The sequence below is a fragment of the Chiloscyllium plagiosum genome, chromosome 23 (assembly GCF_004010195.1).
Source record: "Chiloscyllium plagiosum isolate BGI_BamShark_2017 chromosome 23, ASM401019v2, whole genome shotgun sequence".
In the NCBI taxonomy this organism is placed as follows: domain Eukaryota; kingdom Metazoa; phylum Chordata; class Chondrichthyes; order Orectolobiformes; family Hemiscylliidae; genus Chiloscyllium; species Chiloscyllium plagiosum.
In genome coordinates, this window is record NC_057732.1 from 53,728,976 (window position 1) to 53,749,096 (window position 20,121).

The following is a 20,121-nucleotide window of genomic DNA, read 5'->3' on the forward strand; positions in this document are numbered from 1 at the left end:
ACTTGGCTTGTATACCCTTGAGTTTAGAAGACTGTGAGGGGATCTGATTGAGACATATAAGATTATTAAAGGTTTGGACACTCTGGAGGCAGGAAACATGTTTCCGCTGATGGGTGAGTGCTGAACCAGAGGACACAGCTTAAAAATATGGGGTAGACCATTTAGGACAGAGATGAGGAGAAACTTCTTCACCCAGAGAGTGGTGGCTGTGTGGAATGCTCTGCCCCAGAGGGCAGTGGAGGCCCAGTCTCTGGATTCGTTTAAGAAATAGTTGGATAGAGCTCTCAAGCATTGTGGAATCAAGGGTTATGGAGATAAGGCAGGAACAGGATACTGATTAGGAATGATCAGCCATGATCATATTGAATGGTGGTGCAGGCTCGAAGGGCAGAATGGCCTACTCCTGCACCTATTGTCTATTGTACCCATAGCTGTAGCTTACTTGGTTTTACTCTACCACAGCCTGCAATGTCTGCTTTATAACTTGCTATGTATTTCTCTGTTTTATATAAACTAACCCATAAAGTTAATCCCTGACAATTGACTAATTTTTAGGCCATTTAATATGACAGTTTTTACTGATTCTGAAAACAGATGGGTTGACCTTGCTGTCACCATCCTGAATAACTGTCACTGTACCGGCCGGCTGATTAGTTGCCATCATGAGCAACCATTTCCTTCAACATAATTTTGACAATTCTGTATCAAACCTTCATCTGCTGCCAAAAAAATCTATATAACTCTGGGCACAGCTTTAAATCCATGTGCTAACCACGAACAAATGCATCAATTGCTGCCTCCACAATATCACCCACATTACTCCCAGTGAAACCCCGATTCAAACCTCTTGCTGCCTTCCCACTTTAGTCCATCACAAACAACATTCCACAGGTTCCAGCACAGTCAGGAAGGCAGTCATGGGGCTGGATGTGTTTTGTTCCTGCACTGTTTGTGCGTTTGAAGCTTTTATGTGGTTCACGTGCTTGTTCAGGACCATCGTAATGATCCGAAGTTTATACATCACGGGATCTGATCTTGTGTTGACCATGCCTCTCACAAGGCCATTCCTGAGGTTTCTACTCCAAACATCATCCCCTGAAGTAAACTTCCTCTCACGCTTAGTGGAGTCTTGGGTTTGGCATTGGGGTTCCTGGTGCCATTTCACCCTCTGCCTCAAGTCCGGGATGATCAGATTTATCCAGCCATTCCCATGAACTTAAGGGGCTGCTGGCAGTAATTTTTGTCCTTGTTGGCACTCTGGGCACTGCCACACTAAATCGACTATGACTACATCCAGTCCTGGCCACCAGGCATAACTTCTCACCGACACCATCATTTTGGAAACCCCTGGTGGAGTTTAGCCAGTATCTGGCGGTGACCTTTGCTCAGGACAATCACTCATGCTCCCTGTAATAATACGCCCTCCACTACAGTGATCTGGTCTCTGTGGGTCCAAAAAGGTTTCAGTTCTGGTTGTGATGACCCTTTGGTTTCCTCCATCATCACCAGCTGGTTCAGTTTTGCCAGGACCGGATCTTTCTGTGTCCAAAGTCTGAAATTGTCAGCTGTGACTGGAAGTGTGTCCAGAAAATTTAAAACTTACGGACTCTTCCTGGGACATTTGCAGCTGTACTCGCAGGAGGCAACTCAGTGCAAGTGCATTTGCTACTTGGCCTCCTGGACAGTGTTCCAACTTGTGATTATATGCAGTTGGTATTGCAGCCCACTGCTGAATACAGTCTGAAGCTATGGGTGACACTGCAGGGGTTTATGGTCCGTTATTATTGCATTCATAACTTACATTCATAAAGGTGTTGGTGGAACATTCTGACTCCAAGTATGACCCCCACCTAACCTTCCTTGTCTGTCTGGGCGTATTTATGCTCTGCATTTGCCAAGGTCCTGGATTCACAGGATTTTGGGCGTTCCTCGCCATTGGGTTGCTGTGAGCTAATACCATCCTAATGCCATACAGGGAGGCTTCATGTGCCAATATCAGATCTCGCTTGGGAGCATAGTGATCCAACACCTTCGAAGATGATAGCTATTTCTTCACTTCACTGAAAGCTATGGCAGCTACACGACCATTCCCAAGTTTAGGACCCTTGTTTAGGAGTTGGTGTGAAGCTGCTAGGACAGAGGTCAGGTTATGAATTAACTTTATGTAACAATTCACCAGCCCAAGTAAAGGCCTAAGCTCCAGTGGGAGCTGGGGTACCTTTGGTTCCCCTTTATCTTTTAATGAGTGTAACTTGGTCTTGTCAACTCTGCAGACAGGTCACTTGCAGTGGCCTAAACACACATTTTCCCTTTCTAAGGCATATGTCCAGTAGGAGGAACATTTAAGGACTATTTCTAAGTTCTCTAAGTGCTACTTATTGGTCTTCCCCTATTATTAGTACCTCATCTAGATAAATAGTGACCTGGGGTAGACCTTGTAAAATGTTTTCCATTGTCCACTGAAAAATTACAATCATCAACCAACAGCAATTGCAGGTACATGTGGCTAATGTCCAGCTTTGTGCAGGACAACCCTCCCCCCCGCGCCAGCTTTGTGTCTAAATCCGCTATGTGAGGGACTGGGTATTTATCCAGCTGCCAGAAGCAGTTTACCGTTTGCTTAAAATCCAGGCAAAGGCAAATTGAGTTGTTGGGCTTCACAATTGGTATGACTGGAGCTGCCACAAACTGGATTGGTTTGATGATTTGTTCCCTTTCCAGCCTCCTGATTTGCCTGTAAGGGCCTTGTGCGACTGTCTGCGTGGAGTTTGCACATTCTCCCCGTGTCTGCGTGGGGTGCCTCTGGGTCCTCCGGCCTCCTCCCTCATTCCAAATATGTGCAGGTTAGGTGAATTTGCCATGCTAAATTGTCCAAATTTGTTAGGTGCATTAGGTGGGTTACTCTTCGGAGGGTCAGTGTGGACTTGTTGGGCCGAAGGGCCTGTTTCCATACTGTAGGGAATCTAATCTAATCTAAAAATGGCACTGGTGGGCCTTGCAGGATCGTGGAATTGCGTCCTGGCCAACGTGCAAGGTAGTCTTGTCTCTTTTGATACTCCCTAACTATTCCTGAAAAACCTCTGGCTATTTAATTCGGATTTCACTCAGGCAGCCATTTTCTAATGGAAAAGTGTTCAGCCAATCAAGGTGAACCGTGCTCAACCAGTTCTGTCCCATCAGGCTTGGGCCCGAGTCTTTTACTACAATCAGCGGGAACTGAACCAGCTGCTTGTCATAAGAGACTGGAACTGAAGTTATACCCTTAATCTGTAAAAGTTCCCCAGTATAGATTCTCAGTCTAGTCAAAGTCTTGCACAAATGGAAGAGTTGGAGTCCAGAGTGAATTTTGTTAAAAGCCTGGTTCTGCAATCACTGTAACAGCCACACCAGTACTGACCTCCATTAGAACCAAGTGACCATTTAACCAGGTGTTTTGGTTTGATTGGTTCTGACTTGGATGTTGCCAATGCAATTTAACTGTTCCACACCAGATGTGGGTGGATGTTCCAGGGTGTGCGCACTCCTGGTTACTGACCTACAAGTTTTGGAAATATTTCTCAACAACCAGCAAATGCCACAGGATTTGTGTGTAAGTGTGTGGAGGGTGATGCTGTAATTTGACTTCAAAGCTGATTTGTCTTCACCCTCTCTTTAAAACAGGATCACTCTATTTGTTTCAGCGATTGTTCACTTACACACATGTTGGAGAATCGGACTCTAACATTTGAGCTCAGCAATATCAGTGGTGTGGCTTCCTTCATGAATGGACCCAGTTTCACCTCAAGAGGAACAAAGTATTACCATTTTTTTAACATTAGCTTATGTGGGAATGAGGTAAGTTTTTGTTTATCTCTCCATGAATATTTCACTTCGATCTCATCTGTGGCGATGCAGATTTGTTGAAACAAAGAGAGATTTCTGATTGGGAGCATGGGAAATGTAAAATTCAGAGCATTTTGCTGATGTTGGTTATTCATTAGTAATAAATCCACTAAATCACAAACCCAAAGTAAATTTAAACATAAGGTGCTCAATTCTTATTAAACAAAGCGGTGAGTTTAGACGCTTGTATTTTGTATGTTTCTGTGTTAAAATTGGTTTCGCTCTGAACTGTGCAAGGGAATTGCAATCTGAATGAGGTCATCAGATTATGATGTGCAGAATTTTACTCTTTCTTGATTAAAGAGTGTTTTACATTTTATGGGACTACATTCTGATTTTGAGTTTTGGACTTTTCCTGTTTGTTGGAGCTTGCAATGTTATAGTTTTATTCCCACATTTTCAATGTGATACAATAACTAGAATTTATTGAATCATAGAATCACACAGTACTGAAGATGCCCTTCAGTACATCACGTCTATCTGCCAAAGACACACTGAATCTACACTACTCTTACTTTCCAGCACATGGCCCATAGCATTGAATACATCATGTGCTCATCCCAGTACTTTGTAAAGTTGTGAGGTTTCCCGCCTCAGCTACCCTCCCAGACATTCTCCTCATAATCTTTTATACCCCCTCAGCCTTCTCTGCTATGAAGAAAACAGCCCAAGCGCCTCTCTTCATTGCTAAACTGCTCCATCCCAGGTGAATTTCCTCCGCACCCCATCCAGGGTAATCGCATCCCTCCTATAGAGGGACAACAGAATGACACACAGTCCTCCAGCTGTGGCCTCAAAGTCCTGTACAGCTCTGACCGAACCTTCCTACTCATTTAAACTATGTGTCGACTGATAAAGACACGTCTCATATGCTTTCTTAACTTCCTTTTAACCTGTCCTGCCACCATCAGGGATTTGTGGACAAGCACCCCAAGTTTCCTCTGTTCCTAGTGTACTGCCATTCATTGAGTACTCCCTTGTCCTCAGAAGGACTCTATTAGCTGTGAAACACTTTGGAATGTCCTCTGCTTGCTATTTGATTGCAAATTCTGACCCCCTTTAATGCAACACATTAGGGTCTGTAATATCTGAGGAACATCAGAAATTATAGAGCCTAAACCGATCCAAAGGCTTTGATCATTTTATCCTAAACATTGTTAAAGTTACTTGAGTGTCACAGTGTGTATTTGGATTACAGGTTTTTAAAAAATTTCAGGGTATTAATTTCTCAATGATTCTCAATTTCTCAATCCCTGATGTTACATGCAGCCTGTAAAAGGCATTTTCCATAAAGTCATTGGTTTTAAGTATTAATGCTGAACTGTTTGAATTCCTCTCTCTCCTTGTAGGGGAAAAAGATAGCCATTTGCTCTGATAATGTAACTGATGTAACGGCCCAGGATGTACACAGCGATCCCAATGAATTGAGCAATTCTGTTGCTTCTTTTGTCTGTCAATCGACGATTATTCCCTCAGATGGGAGGAGTTTCCGAACTGCACTGTCATCTCAGTCTATCAGTCTGGCCGACGCCTTTCTAGGTCAGTGACAGTCACGTAATTTTAGAACAGATTTAGAGAAGCTTCTTTACCTGAATGTTAGAAAATATCACATGTCATTCAGTAGGATGCATGATCTGTGTTTCTTAATGGGTGATAGTCCAGATCTTCTGGTCTCTGGATACTCTGCGGTGGGACATACCATATGCACTGGCTACGTAGGAATTTCCTTGGAAGTTAAAATTTCCGATGGACAGTTATCGAGCATCAGGAACCCTCTGACTTTTTTAAAATTTGATTAATTATTGTTACCTGTGCCTAGGTGCAGTGAAAAGTTTTGTTTTGCATGTGGTACACCGGTCATACCATATTAAGATCACTGGGTGATAGAACAAGGTGAGGAATACAATGTTACGGCTGCAGAGAAGGTGCACAAACAACAAGGTCAACATTAAATTTAAAATTTGAGAGTTCACTCAGAATTCAGATAACAGAGGGGAAGAAACTGTTCTTGAATCTGTTGATGTGTTTGTTTAAGCTTTTATATCTTCTGCCTGAAGGAAGTGGTTGGGAGAAATTATAACCAGGGTAGGATGAATCTTTGATGATGTTGGCTGCCTTTCTAAAGCAGCGATAAGTGACGATGGAGTCAGTGGGTGGAAGGTTGTCTCCCATGACAGAATGTGCTGTGTTCACAACTCTCTGTAGTTTCTGACCGTCCTGGGCAGAACAGCTGCAGTAGCACGCTGTGATGCATCCTGATAGAATGGTGCAGCTAGAAAAATTGCTAAGACTGATTTACAATTTCTTCAGCCAGAATGAACCTTCCTTGAACTACTGCAAGCGTATCCCTCTTTAAATAAGGAGACTAAAACTGTACACAGTATTGTAGATTCCCTCTCACCATGACCATGCACAGTTATACCAAGATTTCACTACTTTATATTTCAACTTCTTGTAATAAAGGCCAGTTTCCCATTTATCTTCCTATCAGTTGGTGTAAGTGCATAATGACTTCTTGTAATTATGTAGAAACTACCACATCCCTCTGTACTGTTGCGTTCTCTCTTTTTTTAGCTATAAAATTAGACATGCTGCATATGATGTAAGTGTAAACAACAGCTGGGTACCACACTGAGTGAAATATTTTTTTCAGCATGGTTTGTATTTCTGTGATTAGCAATGATTCACAGTCAGCGGTCATTTATTGTACTTAGACACTCAAGAGAGTTTCTGGGACTAGTCCCGCCCACAGGCACAGGAAGTCCCTCCTTCAGACAGATGCCAGACAATCTGTATGCCTGGCTGTGGAGTTGCCCCAGCAACAGCAGAAGCAGGTGGTGATCCTTGCTGGGACCCAAAGGAGTCCCAAGAGAAGGAAGGATTCTGGACTTCTGTCCAAGCCTGGAGATTTCTGTCAGGGATCCTGGCAAGGGGAGGGTGGAGGATGGTGTTCCAGAGATTTGGGAGGCACAGCAGGAGTGGTTGCCATCTCATGGGGTGGATGAGGGCTGATGTACTTCTGGTGGACAAAGGGGGTAGCTCCTTAGTTCCTCCCCTCCCCACCCCCACCAACTCACACCTCCTCCCTTCCCATCTTTCGTCCTGAGCTGGTAGAGGTGAAGGCTGGGAGTTATGTTTTCTTCCTCACCCTATGTTCAGGTGGCAGAGGGGAATGAGGTCCTTAAATAGTCTTTAGCTGGTAATTTCAAGGCCCGAATAGGCCTAAATGTGGCTCATTTCCTGCAACATTGACGCTGCTCAGAGTTGTGTGCAGCAGCACTGTTCTGGCCACTGGTTTTATTTTATATGTGTATCAGGGGGTGGGGATGTGGAGGAGATGCAAAATTCACACCAGCTTTTCACCTCAACCAGTCAGATTGACAAAATCTTATGGAGGGCAGGGAGGTGAAGGACAACATTTTAATTGAGTGCCAAATTACACAAAGACAAAATTATGTGAAGTGTCCTGACCCACTGAGAGTTTGAGCTGGAAGTCAGGCCCCACTCCTCCTAGATTTATGACAGCATGATGAGTTAGTACCTGAAAATACCTCAGTTTACCTCAGACTGACTGCTCCGGGTTCAAGATGACAGGGAGTAGCAGTGCAACATCTGGCCTCCTGCATGGAGCATGTCAGCCCCATTCCCTTTTACTTTATTCTGTCTGTCCCTGCTTTTTCTTTCTTCCCTGGTGGGCTCGGCGGTTTCAGCGTGTTTGATGTGAGGGCTCTTCCCTGTGGCAGAGGGCACCGTGTTAGTGCTCATGGTAATGGCGGTGGCAGAGGGAGGCAAGGTTGGGCTGAGTGCCCGATATGGGGATCCGGTAGCTTCAGGCGGTGTAGGCCTTGCTGAGGTTGGCCCAGCATGGACGTTGTGACAGCGATGTCATCAGTAGAGGCAAGATGGTGCCTCAGAATGGTGACATGGTTCTGTGGGGGTGGTATGGTGGAGGGACTCCAGGCAGGCAGACTGCTTTGTGCTGGTGATGGTCTTCAAATTCATGGTGAAAGATCCAGGCCCATGGCTAAACACTTAAAAAGGACCATAATATTGAACTTTTAACTTTATTTCTTTATTTTTCTGCTTTATACCTAAGGTCTTATACCTTTGTACCTAAGATGGCCCAGGGAATGGTGACATTGTACACTTTTCACTATACTCCAGTATCCCTGTACTTGAGTACACATGACAATAAAATCTAATTCTAATTCCCCATGATAAAAACAAACCAAAATTGGTTCCTTCAGTAACAATAAACAATAACAACATTTATTGTGATACTTTGAAATGAACAAGAATGAGATTTCTAACTTATATATCTTAAACAATACCAAAGAAGGATGAGAGGTAACTTGATAGAGGTGTACAAGATGATGAGAGACTTAGATAGAGTGGATAGCCAAAGACTTTTTCCCAGGGTGGAAATGGCCACCACAATGGGTATAACTTTAAGGTGATTGGAGGAAGGTTTAGGGGAGATGTCAGAGATTGGTTCTTTACACAGAGAGAGTGGTGGGTGTGTGGGATGCTCTGTCAGCGGTGGTAGTAGAGTTCAATACATTAGGGACATTTAAGCGACTTTTGGATAGGCAAATGGATGATAATAAAATGAAGGGTATGTAGATTAGATTAGATTTCTTACAGTGTGGAAACAGGCTCTTTGGCCCAACCAGGCCACACCAACCCTCCGAAGAGTAACCCAACCAGACTCATTTCCCTCTGACTAACGCACCTAACACTATGGGCAATTTAACATGGCCAATTCACCTGACCTGCACATCTTTGGACTGTGGGAGGAAACCCACGCCGACACAGGGAGAATGTGCAAACTCCACACAGGCAGTCACCTAAGGCTGGAATCAAACCTGGGACGCTGGTGCTTTGAGGCAGCAGTGCTAACCACTGAGCCACCGTGCCACCCAGGTTAGTCTGATCTTAGAGTCGTATAAAACGTCGGCACAACATTGTGAGCCGAAGGGCCTGTAGTGTACTGTACTGTTCTATGTTCTTTTAACAAATACACACAGACACATATGCATACAAGCACAAACACACACACACACTGATAAACTAACAAACATAACAGAAAAAAAATCAGAATCAAAATTTTATGAATGAATAGACACAATATTCAGGATCGCACAATTCTGTACCACCAGTCCAAAATAACTCAACTGGATTCGTGTGTTTCCCAATCCTCAATCCTTTGACGATGCCTCAATGGTCATTACACAGCGACAATCAATCTGTAGTTCACTGGTTGCTTGGTTGGACTTTGGTTGGGTTTTAGAATTACTTCTTGCAGTTTCTCTGCATGTAGTTGTCCTGCTCTTTCAGCAGAAAGTTGAAGGATGTAACTTTACAGAGAAAGAGGAGAGGGAGATCAACACAGATAGTGTCTGGAGTTATCCTTGCTTCCCTCTCTTTCACTGTTCACAGGATCAGTGTTAAACTGCAGTCTGACCAATTAGAGGGTTGTTACTACGCTGAGCCCTTCTGGTCCCACAACAAATGATGACTGAGCTTTTGGACTCAATGACCCCCAAAGTATGCATCACTCACTTGTTTTTCCAAAGTTACAAACAGCTCCTGTATTTTCTCTGCCTTTTAAAGGCAGGGTCCATTTTTTTTTCAGTCAATGGACCAAAACTTTTTAAAAAGTCTTTAACAAAAGAGGGGGAAAGAAAATGGAATTCTGAATTGAAAAAGAAGTCAATGTAAAATGAAATGACATGTTGAAAACATCTCTAGCAATAATTAAAATCTGAAGAAATGAAATGCTATACTTGTTAGAAGTTAGTTTGTTGTTTGATAGTCATTAAGACTTAACATGCCAATACAAATTCTAGAATGGGTACATGTTAATTTTTCCTGTGAATTTAGCATGTACTTTTCAGGTAAATGCAGTAACTTTATCCTGTTCCGTATGTTTCGAGGCCAGGGTATGTTTTTTATAGGCTGATTATAGTGGACTGAACGAGCTGTGTAACCTAAAACCACTACTGTATCTGACTCCAGGTTTATCTGGGAATGTTTACTCACTGGAGATTGTGGCTCTCTTCTTCAGTAACACTGAAAATTAATAAACCAATGTTTTCTCATGCTTTGCACTTAAATATTTTGTTTTGGAATTTGTGTTTTGTCAGGAGCAACTGTTGAAACATCCATTCAAAATATTACTGCAAGACCAGAGTTCTTTCCTGCCCCTACAAACCACGTACCTGACATCCATTTCTTCTACATGTGAGTGGACAGGGTGTGTTGGGAGCACTAATCAATTTGTGCAGCTTAATAATTTTTGGTGGCATATGGAACATGACCAGTAGATGATTCCCCACACATTGCCTTTCTGAACCTCACAAGGACAATAGCAACTGAGTGTTCCCAATGTACAGACCTAGGATAGTACGGTGGCTCAATCTCCACTTTATTAATTTGCTAGCTGTTATTTGTATCATGTTTTGACTTGAGCAGTTTGATTGTTCAAAGGCATTGTAAGAGTTAAAATGAAAAGGGTGTAAGTTAAACACAATGCTGACTTGGAAATATATCGCCGTTCCTTCACTGTCACTGGGTCAAAATCCTGGAACTCCCTCCCTCACCGCATTGTGGGCCAAGAAGGCAGCTCACTCCCAACTTCTCAGGGGGCAACTAGGGACGGGCGATGAATGCTGGGTCCAACTAGTGATACCCACATCCCGTGAACAATCTTTTTAAACATGAGAGTTGTCACTTTTGATTGTGTTACACTAAATGTTTATGACTAGGTAGAGCAATGTGATTACTGCCATAACAAAACCATTTTCATCCCCCCTGATAGGCTTCCCCCAAACTTGACCCAACCATATGCAATCTGATCCTTGTGCTCTCTGATTGAAATATGAGGCTGGATTCTAACCTTTGACCATGCTGTTTGTGACAGAGTGAGAAACCCTGTATCCCTGTCATTTCATACCAAATTTCCAATTATTGTGAAACTCGCAGATTGTTTCTTTTCTCTGATGTTCTTTTGCAGACTCTGAATCAGGTTTTGACTGGTTCACACGTGGAGGATTTTGAGGTGAAGCCTAAAGGATTTATTGTTTGATTTCTCACTGCAGGTCATCTCTGTCAACAGCATCATGTGAAAATGGCCGTGGAACAGTCATAACAATAAGATGTGATCCAGGAAAGGATGGGCAAGGAGAAATCTCTGTACCAAGGTATTCATTACATTCACTGAATGAAAAGTAAAGTTGCCGTAGTTCGCACTCTCTCATGGAATGGCCTAATTTATCGTACAGCTTAACCTGAGGGTCACCATGCCTCAGGTGAGGGGAGAGGTTACCTTCATGGTAACCATGGCAATGGGAATCAAGCCCACGCTGCTGGGATCACCAAACCAGCCATCCAGCCAACTCAGCTAACTGACTTCTATTGCTGAATCTAACATACATGTTATGACATGTTGTAATGTTAATATCGTGACATATGACAATGAGACAATTTGCATATATAAATTTACTCAAGTTAAAGTTGCTGTCTTTTAATAGTAAAAACATGCAAGCTCCCATTCTCCTTCCTTTGACTTCCCTCTCACTCCTGGTGTCTTTCATCTCTTCCCATACTTCTTTCTGTTTCTCCTTGCTTTCTCTTTCCTGCTTTTGCGGATTAGTTCAGTTGATGAGATTCTTGGCCATTGGCTTCAGAGCTGATAGGATGTGTAGTTATTCCTGTATCCACACATCCTTCATTCTCCAACTGGCCAATTCCTTTGCCTATAACAGAATGTTTAGTCTATCCACTGGATTCATTACAGCTTTAAATTTAACATAATCACTGGAACTAAATGTACAGAAATATGTTTGCTGGTAGATTCCTTGGAGACAGCACTGTTCTTTTGTCCTTCAGTTGGGGAACCCCATTGTTACCCCTCCATTGTGTAGCAATTGGGGTTACTTAGAGTAATACAGTTAAGAATTCTAGAACCGTGGAATGGTGGCAGCACAGTGGGAGACCATTTGGTCTGCTATGTTTGTGCTAGCCCTCTTAATGAGCAGCACAGACTCCTGCCAATTTCCTGTAATCATGAAAAATCCATCTGGGTAACTAATGCCCTTTAGGGAAGGAAACTGTCATCCTTACCTGGTCTGGTCTACGTGTGACTCCAGACTCACAGCAATGGGGTTGACTCTTAACTGCCCTCTGGGCAATTAGAGATGGACAGTAAATGCTAGTCTAGCCAGTGATGCCCTCACCCTGTGAATGGCCACTTGATGGATTTTATTTTCCCGTTCTAAAGAATGGATTCCTTTTGAATGTAAACTTGCTCAGATCTCCCTACTGCACTGGAGTGATTTATTTTCCAAAGATTGCTTCCTTGTTTTATCATCACCTGCTGGGAGACGGGAAGGTTAATCAGGGAGAGAACGTTACTGAGAAAGGGCCACTCGATCTGCAACATTAACTTTGATTTCTGTCTACAGATCCTGCCAGACCTTCTGAGCATTTCCAACAATTTCTACTTTTGTTACTGATGTTTACAGCATCTTTTCATTTTTGTTAGAGAAACGTCCTCCCAGTTTTCTCCGTTGCAGGAGCTGTTTGTCTGACTGCAGTTTCTCTTTCTGATCCAGTGGCTGTCCGGGTGGGACATGTGATGGATGCACATTCCTCTTTCTGTGGGAAACTGTCCAAGCCTGTCCACTCTGCACAACAGCTGACTACCATGCAATCGAGGGAGCTTGCAAAGGGGGTCTTCAGGTAAGCTGGAGGAGAGAGCTAGCAGAATATTACATCGTCGAGATGAATCCTATATTTAGCAGCGTTGCATGTTCATAAGGCAGTGGTCGTTTCTCAAATATTTATTGTTCATTATTTCATGAATGGGCATCATTAGATTTAACGAGTAAAGTACTGGGTTAGAACCTTAAGGCAGAATCTTACAGGGCTCTGACTGAAGGGGCGATAGTGACGTTGATGGCAGAATCAGATGAGAATTCTGGCAAAGCCCATCTCAACATCGGGAGCATCTCGCTCCAACTTTTTTGCTTATGCCAATCAGTGTGGTGAGATTTTCACAAGGCAACGTGAAATGCCAATTGATAAGGATGAGTGCATGTTAAACACTTAATTAATATTCAGCTTCTCATCTTAACAAGCACACCAAACAGACTCAACAGTTAGAATTCTCAACATAGAAATCAGAACGGGTGTTCTCTGTGGGTATTGATCACACACACCCACTGCATATCAATGGACATTGGTATTTGACATCTGCCAGTCTCTAGGAACCCTATGGCACCTCTCCAATCCACTTAAAGGCCACTCTGCCCTTCAATGGTGCCCTTGGGCTACCCAAGGAACACTCATTGTAACACTGCAGCAAAGACACTGTGTGCTCAGGACAAACCCCACATCCTACCCCAGCTCAGGGAGACCACAAACCCTCCAACCCAATCTCAGGGACTGCCCCCCTGCCAGCTCAGGGAGACTACGACCCCCACCCCCCTGCCGCCCAGCTCAGGGACCCTGTCAGAGTGCTCACTCAGTCTGAGCTGACCCCGATGCTCACGGTGCCCCTGCCTGGCCTTGCTGTTTAATGCAGGGACAGAGTCAGGAAGTTTGTCGTAGTTGTCATTAGTCCTCTGTCAAGTCAAGGGTGATAGCCTTGGTTCAGGGAGCCCTGGCACTGAAGGTCAAGGGCAGCCTCTGATACCAGTCCAGGGGTTTAGACACGGTTAGTCAGCAGCTCAAAGCGGTCGGAGTCAGGATGCTGTGCACAGAGGGAGTGAGGTGATAGATATCACACACCCCACATCCCGCCTTGATCTTTGTGCGCTGTTGGGGGCTGTTTTCCTCCTGGACTGAGAGAGGGACAGGTATTCAGGGAGATGGCAGATGTTACTGTTGGCGCAGGTGAAGCACAGAGAGCAGGCAGGGTTAGTGGTGTTAGTGTTCGGGGTGGGTGAGGGGGGAGGTGTTGCAAGAAGTAGTGAGAGTGGTAGACCATGAGCCTTGGTGGGAGGTTGGTGCAGTAACAAAGAGAGAGAGGGTGAGGGTGAGGGTGAGGCCTCAGACAGAGAATGGCAGCGTGGACCTTCTTCCTATAGCACTGGACATTCGTCCAGACGGTGAGACTGTTCTGGCCCGGGTGGAAGCCTGGCTCCAGGACGGTTAGGGTCTGGTGTTGTAGCCTCCTTTGCTGGTCCCAGTGGGGGGTGGGGGGGGAAATGTCCCCTGTCCAGAAGGAGCGGCAACTCCTGTCCACAAAGCAGGGCACAGCTACCCCCTGTCCGGGTCAAACGTCAGGAATTGTGCAGAGCAGCTTTAAGGTAATGTTATTGGGTTAATTACCCAGACAGCCAGGCTAGTGGTCTGCACTGATGGGTTGAAGTGCCATTGGTAGAATTTAATTTTGGCTCAACATCAGCAACAACACTATCATTGATTGTTGTAAAACCACCTGGTTTGCTAATGTCCTTTCGGGAATAATATTTACTGTTTCTACCTGGCCTGAGTACATGTGGCTCTAGACCCACTGCAGTGTGGTTAACTCTTAACTACCCTTTGAAATGGATGAGCAAACCAATTCCAAGGGCAATTAGGGATGGTAAACAAATGCTGGCCTTACCAGCCTCGTACAGGCCTGATAAAAAAAGTCAAGACTAAATGAATATGAGGAGGAAAGGGCTTGATGAAGATGGAGGGAAGAGATGAGGGAATCCGTATGTTCCATCTGAACCTCAATGTGTCCTCATTACAAATTAACTGTTAAACCATCATTGCACCCAAAACTTGTTCATCAAATGGCTACTCAGTCTAATATAACTTTACTGTCCCCACCTTAGCGATAATATTTTACATATAATTATTCCAGAGCCCTTGTCATACAACCTTTGCAGAAGTTATAAGGCCTTAAGAGAGAGGAGCAAAATGAGGGCATTCGGCCCATCGAGTTTGTTCCGCCATTTAATCGTAGCCGATATGTTTCTTGCCCCCATTTTCCTGCCTTTTTCCCATAACCCTTGATCTGCTTGCTAATCAAAAACCTATCTATCTCTGTCTTACTACACTCACTGACGTGGCCTCCACAGCCTTTCTGTCGCAATGTGTTCCACACATTAACCAACCTCTGGCTGAAAGAATTCCTCCTCATCTCATTCCAAAAGGGTCATCCCTTCGCTCTGAATAGATTGCCCAGGGTCATTCTTGTTATCCTCAGGGAAGAGGCAGGAAGGTAGAGTTGAGAATGATCAGATTAGCCGTGATCTTATTGAATGGCAAAGTGGAGTCAATGGGCTGATTGGCCTACTCTGCTCTCATGGTTCTGACCAACCCATTTATCCAACACTTGAACCAATGTAAACTAGATAGTCAGGAATGGTGTTCCCTTGTTACAAATTCTCAATCGGTAGGGCTGGGACGTGTTTTTTAGGAATAAGGAAGACCACCCGTGGTAAGCGATCTCACATTTTGCTGCAGTTGTTTTAATCATGAAACTTAATAACTTCTCATTTTAGGAAACCACGTACGTATGGAAGGAGCCGAAAGTGTGCAGCAAAGGTGTCAAACTTCCTGCAAAAAGCATCAGCAACTGTGAGATGATAGATTTTTGGCTGAAAGTTGTTGTAGGAATTGGAGCTTTTACTGCAGTGCTGCTGGTGATATTAACCTGTTATTTCTGGAAAAAGAACAAGAAGTAAGTTCACAGAGAAATGATCTGAATGTTTGAGAATACATGGTATTTATTTCCAAACAAATGTCATTTGATTCAGTTCTCATAAGGACGTTTTGCTGGAATTGTATGATGTTGGTTGGGCCACAGCTAGAGTTATTGTGTGCAGTTCTGGAACCCACCTTAAAGGAGGAATGGGATATCACTGGGAGAAGTTCCAGGGGAGATTTACCAGGATGTTGCCCAGGCTGGAGAGTTTCAGTGATGGAGAGAGATTGGACAGACTGGGGTTGCTTTCCTTAGAGCAGAGGAGACTGAGGGGAGACATGATTGAGTTATATAACATTATGAGAGATATAGGATAGACAGGAAGGATCTTAGCGGAGGGGTCAATGACCATGGCACATTTATTTAAGGGTTTAGAGGGAATGAAAGAAACCTTTTTCACCCAGAGGCTGGTGGAAATCTGGAACTGACTGCCGGTAAGGGTGGGAGAGGCAGGAACCCCCATCGCACTAAGATGTATTTAGACATGCACTTGCAATACCAAGTCAGACAAGGCACTGGGCCAAGTGCTGGAAAACCGGATTAGAATGGTGAAGTGGTGTTTTTACCAGCACAGACTTGATGGGTCAAAGGGCCTTTTTCTGCGCTATTGACCTCCTTGTGTCAATGATGTAGGAATTTTAAGCACTGGGAGAGAGTATTCAAAAGTTAAATGCTACATGGGTGTTATCAGCATTTTGACCTGGTTTAATTTTAGCCTCGTGGACATTCCCAATCTTAATCACTGGCCCATTGGTGATTGTACTTTCTGTTGCCCAGACCCTAAACTCTGGAATTCCTGCATCAAACCTTTCTACATTGCTTTCCCCCTTTTGAACACTCTGACCAAGACTTTGGCTGTCTGTGCTGATACCTAGTGATGTGTCTTAGTTTCCTTATACTCCTGTCAATCACCTTGGGAGTTTATATTCAGTTCCAGGTGGTATATAAATACTTGCTTATGTTGTTTACATTCATAAGAAATTTGGCAACAAAATGGACTTGTGAAGGCACAAAAACAGAAATTGTTGGAAAATCTCAGCAAGTCTGACAGCATCCGTGGAGTGAAATTAGAGTTATAATTTCAGGTTCAGTAACCCTACCTCAGAACCGATGGTAGCTAGAGAAAAGCTAGGTTTTTATACAGAAAATAGGGTGGGGAGAGAAACCGATCGGTGGAGATAGAGCCCAAAGAGAGAGAAAAACATTAAGACAGACAAAGAAGTAGTTAAAGGTCAGTCTGGGGGAATCAATAGCTACTAATGGGGAACTATTAGTGGCTGGCAATGGGCTGTGTATCAAAGAGTCCTACAGCACGGAGACATTTTGGTTGGAATGTCCAACTGGTCCATTCCAACCAAAATATCCATCAAACCTAACCCCATTTCCCTGCACTTGGCCCCATATCCTTCTATACCTTTCCTTTCCATGTATTTTTCCAAATGCCTTTTAAATGTTGTTAATATACCCGCCTCAACCACTTCTGCTGGCAGCTCATTCCATATACGTACTACCCACTGCGTAAAAAAACTTGCCCCTAAGTTCCCTTTTATTCTTTCCCCTCTAACCTTAAACTGAGTATGTGTCCAGTGGCAGCAGCCAATGTGATGACAAGGCCGAGAGTGTGGGGTTGGGGGAAATCGTGGGGAAAGGTTCTCAGGTCCGAAAACAGTTGAACTCTGTATTGAGTCTGAGACGCTGCAGGGTCCCCAAGTGGAAGATGAGGTGCTGTTCTTCCAGCTTACACTGAGCTTTGCTGGAGCACTGCAGCGAACCTGAGACAGAGACGTTGGCCAGGAAACAGGGTGGGGTGTTAACGTAGCAGGCAACAGGAAGCTCAGTCTTTTTTTCACAGACAGAATGTAGATGTTCTGCAAAACACTCACCCAGTCAACGCTTCGTTTCCCCAGTGTAGAGGAGACCACATTGGGAACAGTGAATGCAGCAGACCAGATTGTGGGGAGTGCTGCTTCACCTGGAAGGTGTGTTTGGGTCCTTGGATACTCAGTAGGGAGGAGGGAATTGTGCAGGTGTTACACCTTCAGCGGTAGCTGGGCTGTGGGGGGTTGTTGGGAGTGAAGGAAGAGTGGACTAGGGTGCTCTGATGGGAACAGTCCCTGCGGAAGCTGGACAGGGGAGGGGAGAGGAATGTGTGCCTGGTGGTGGTGGAATCCCATTGGAGATGGTGAGAATGGCGGCTAATGATCCTCTGGATGTGAATGCTGGTGGGATGGTAGGTAAGGGCAAGAGGTATCCTATCACAATTGTGGGAGGGGAGAGAGGGGGGTGAGGGCCAGAGTGTGGGAGGTGGGTCAGAACCGACTGAGGACCCTGTCAACCATGGTGTTGGAGAATCCTTGGTTGAGGAAGAAGGAGGATCTTGGTGTCCATGTACACAGATCTCTGAAAGTTGCCACCCAGGTAAATAGTGCGGTGAGGAAGGCATATGGCGTACTGGCTTTCATTGGTAGAGGAATTGAGTTCTGGAGTCCTGAGGTCATGATGCAGTTGTATAAGACTCTGGTACGGCCGCATCTGGAATATTGTGTGCAGTTTTGGTCGCCATACTATAGGAAGGATGTGGAGGCACTGGAACGGGTGCAGAGGAGGTTTACCAGGATGTTGCCTGGTATGAAAGGAAAATCGTATGAGGAAAGACTGAGGCACTTGGGGCTGTTTTCACTAGAGAAAAGAAGGTTTAGGGGTGACTTGATTGAGGTGTACAAGATGATTAGGGGGTTAGATAGGGACGACAGTATGAACCTTTTCCCGCGTATGTAGTCGGGTATTACAAGGAGGCATAGCTTTAAATTAAGGGGGGAGGGCCTGTACTGCGCTGTATTCTTCTATGTTCTATGTTCTATGAGGACTCGCCTCCCTCTTTAGCTCCATTTCTCCAACCCCCTCCCCCCCACCGACTTCCCTTCCTCGACATCTATTCCCATTTCTGGAGATAGACTGGCCGCTAATATCCACTACAAACTGACCAACTCCCACAGTAGGTCTGACTACACATCCTCTCACCCTGCTCCCTGTAAAGACTCTATTCCATTCTCCCAGTTCCTCTGTCTCTGTTGCATCTATTCTGATGGTGCCACTTTTCCCCACAATGACCTTTAACCAGTCTTTTGTCTGTCCAATGGATTTTCTCTCTACTTGGGCTCCAGCTCCACCTTACCCCTCCCCCTCACTTCACCCCATCTTCTGTACAAATCCATCCTTTCCCTAGCTACCATCAGTTCTGAGGAAGAGTCACTGGACCCGAAACATTAACTCTAATTTCTCTCCACAGATGCTGCCAGACCTGCTGAGATTTTCCAGCAACTTCTGTTTTTGTTTCTGATCCACATTTGTTTTGGATTTGTGTCCTTGTGAGAGATTTGTGTGTTCCACCAGCCCTTCCTCCTTCTCAGTCTCGATTTGCTTTTTCCTTTTAGGTTAGAGTACAAATACTCGAGACTGGTGATGAACACAAACTCGAGGGAAGTGGAACTCCCTGCAGCTGACAGCTGTGCTATAATGGAAGGTGAAGATAATGAAGATGAAATTGTTTATTCCAATAAACCTTCCTTACTGGGGAAACTGAAATCATTAACTTCAAAGGTGAGAAATATCCGTTTCTCTCTCTCATGCAGTAGGTTTCTCTGGCTGCTACTTGTGCAGGCCTTGTGGACATAATGCAAAATGTAGTAAAAGGATTGATTCATTTTACAGTTAGGAGAAAGTGAGGACTGCAGATGCTGGAGATCAGAGTCAAAACGTGTGGCGCTGGAAAAGCACAGCTGGTCAGGCAGTATCCGAGGAGCAGGAGAGTCAACGATGAAGAGTGTATGCTTGAAACATTGACTCTCCTGCTCCTCCGATGCTTTCTGACTGGCTGTGCTTTTCCAGCGCCACACATTTTGATTCATTTTACAGTTAGTTCAATATACGGGTGTGGGGGACAAGCGCTAATATCCTTCGGTTAGTAATCCAGAACCCCAGGCCAATGGCATTTAAACTCAATATAAATCTTGGAATTAAAAGCTACTCTAAGGTTCCCCTGAAGTATTGTACATCCCTTTACTTGAGGAAGGATGTAGTTGTATTAGAGGCAGTTCAAAGGAGATTGATCCTAGAGGTGAGGGTTTTGGCTTATGAAGAGAGGTTGAGTAGTTTAGGCCAAGACCATACAGAACCACATCACCTCAGGAGATCTCCCACCGACAGCTTCCAACCTCATAGTCTGGGAACCCCGCACTGCCCGGTTCTACCTCCTTCCCAAGATCCACAAGCCTGACCACCCTGGCCGACCCATTGTCTCAGCATGCTCCTGCCCCACTGAACTCATCTCTACCGACCTCGACACTGTCCTATCCCCCCTAGTCCAGGAACGTCCCACATACGTTCGAGACACCACCCACGCCCTCCACCTCCTCCAAGACTTCCGTTTCCCCAGCCCCCAACGCCTCATCTTCACCATGGATATCCAATCCCTCTACACCTCCATCCACCATGACCAGGGCCTCCAAGCCCTCCGTTTTTACCTCTCCAGACGT

The 20,121-nt window shown here is 44.7% G+C and overlaps 1 protein-coding gene across 1 annotated transcript in view; it reads left to right on the forward strand.

Annotated features, from left to right (window-relative positions):
* The window catches only part of elapor2b (endosome-lysosome associated apoptosis and autophagy regulator family member 2b), a 115,897-nt gene that overhangs the window by 89,507 nt on the left and 6,269 nt on the right, over positions 1-20,121 (forward strand). Inside the window, exons 15-21 of the mRNA XM_043714206.1 lie at positions 3,661-3,834; positions 5,232-5,421; positions 10,029-10,125; positions 10,983-11,084; positions 12,498-12,624; positions 15,384-15,562; positions 19,021-19,186. Coding sequence (XP_043570141.1) covers positions 3,661-3,834; positions 5,232-5,421; positions 10,029-10,125; positions 10,983-11,084; positions 12,498-12,624; positions 15,384-15,562; positions 19,021-19,186 — 1,035 coding nt within the window. The remainder of the gene's footprint in view (positions 1-3,660; positions 3,835-5,231; positions 5,422-10,028; positions 10,126-10,982; positions 11,085-12,497; positions 12,625-15,383; positions 15,563-19,020; positions 19,187-20,121) is intronic.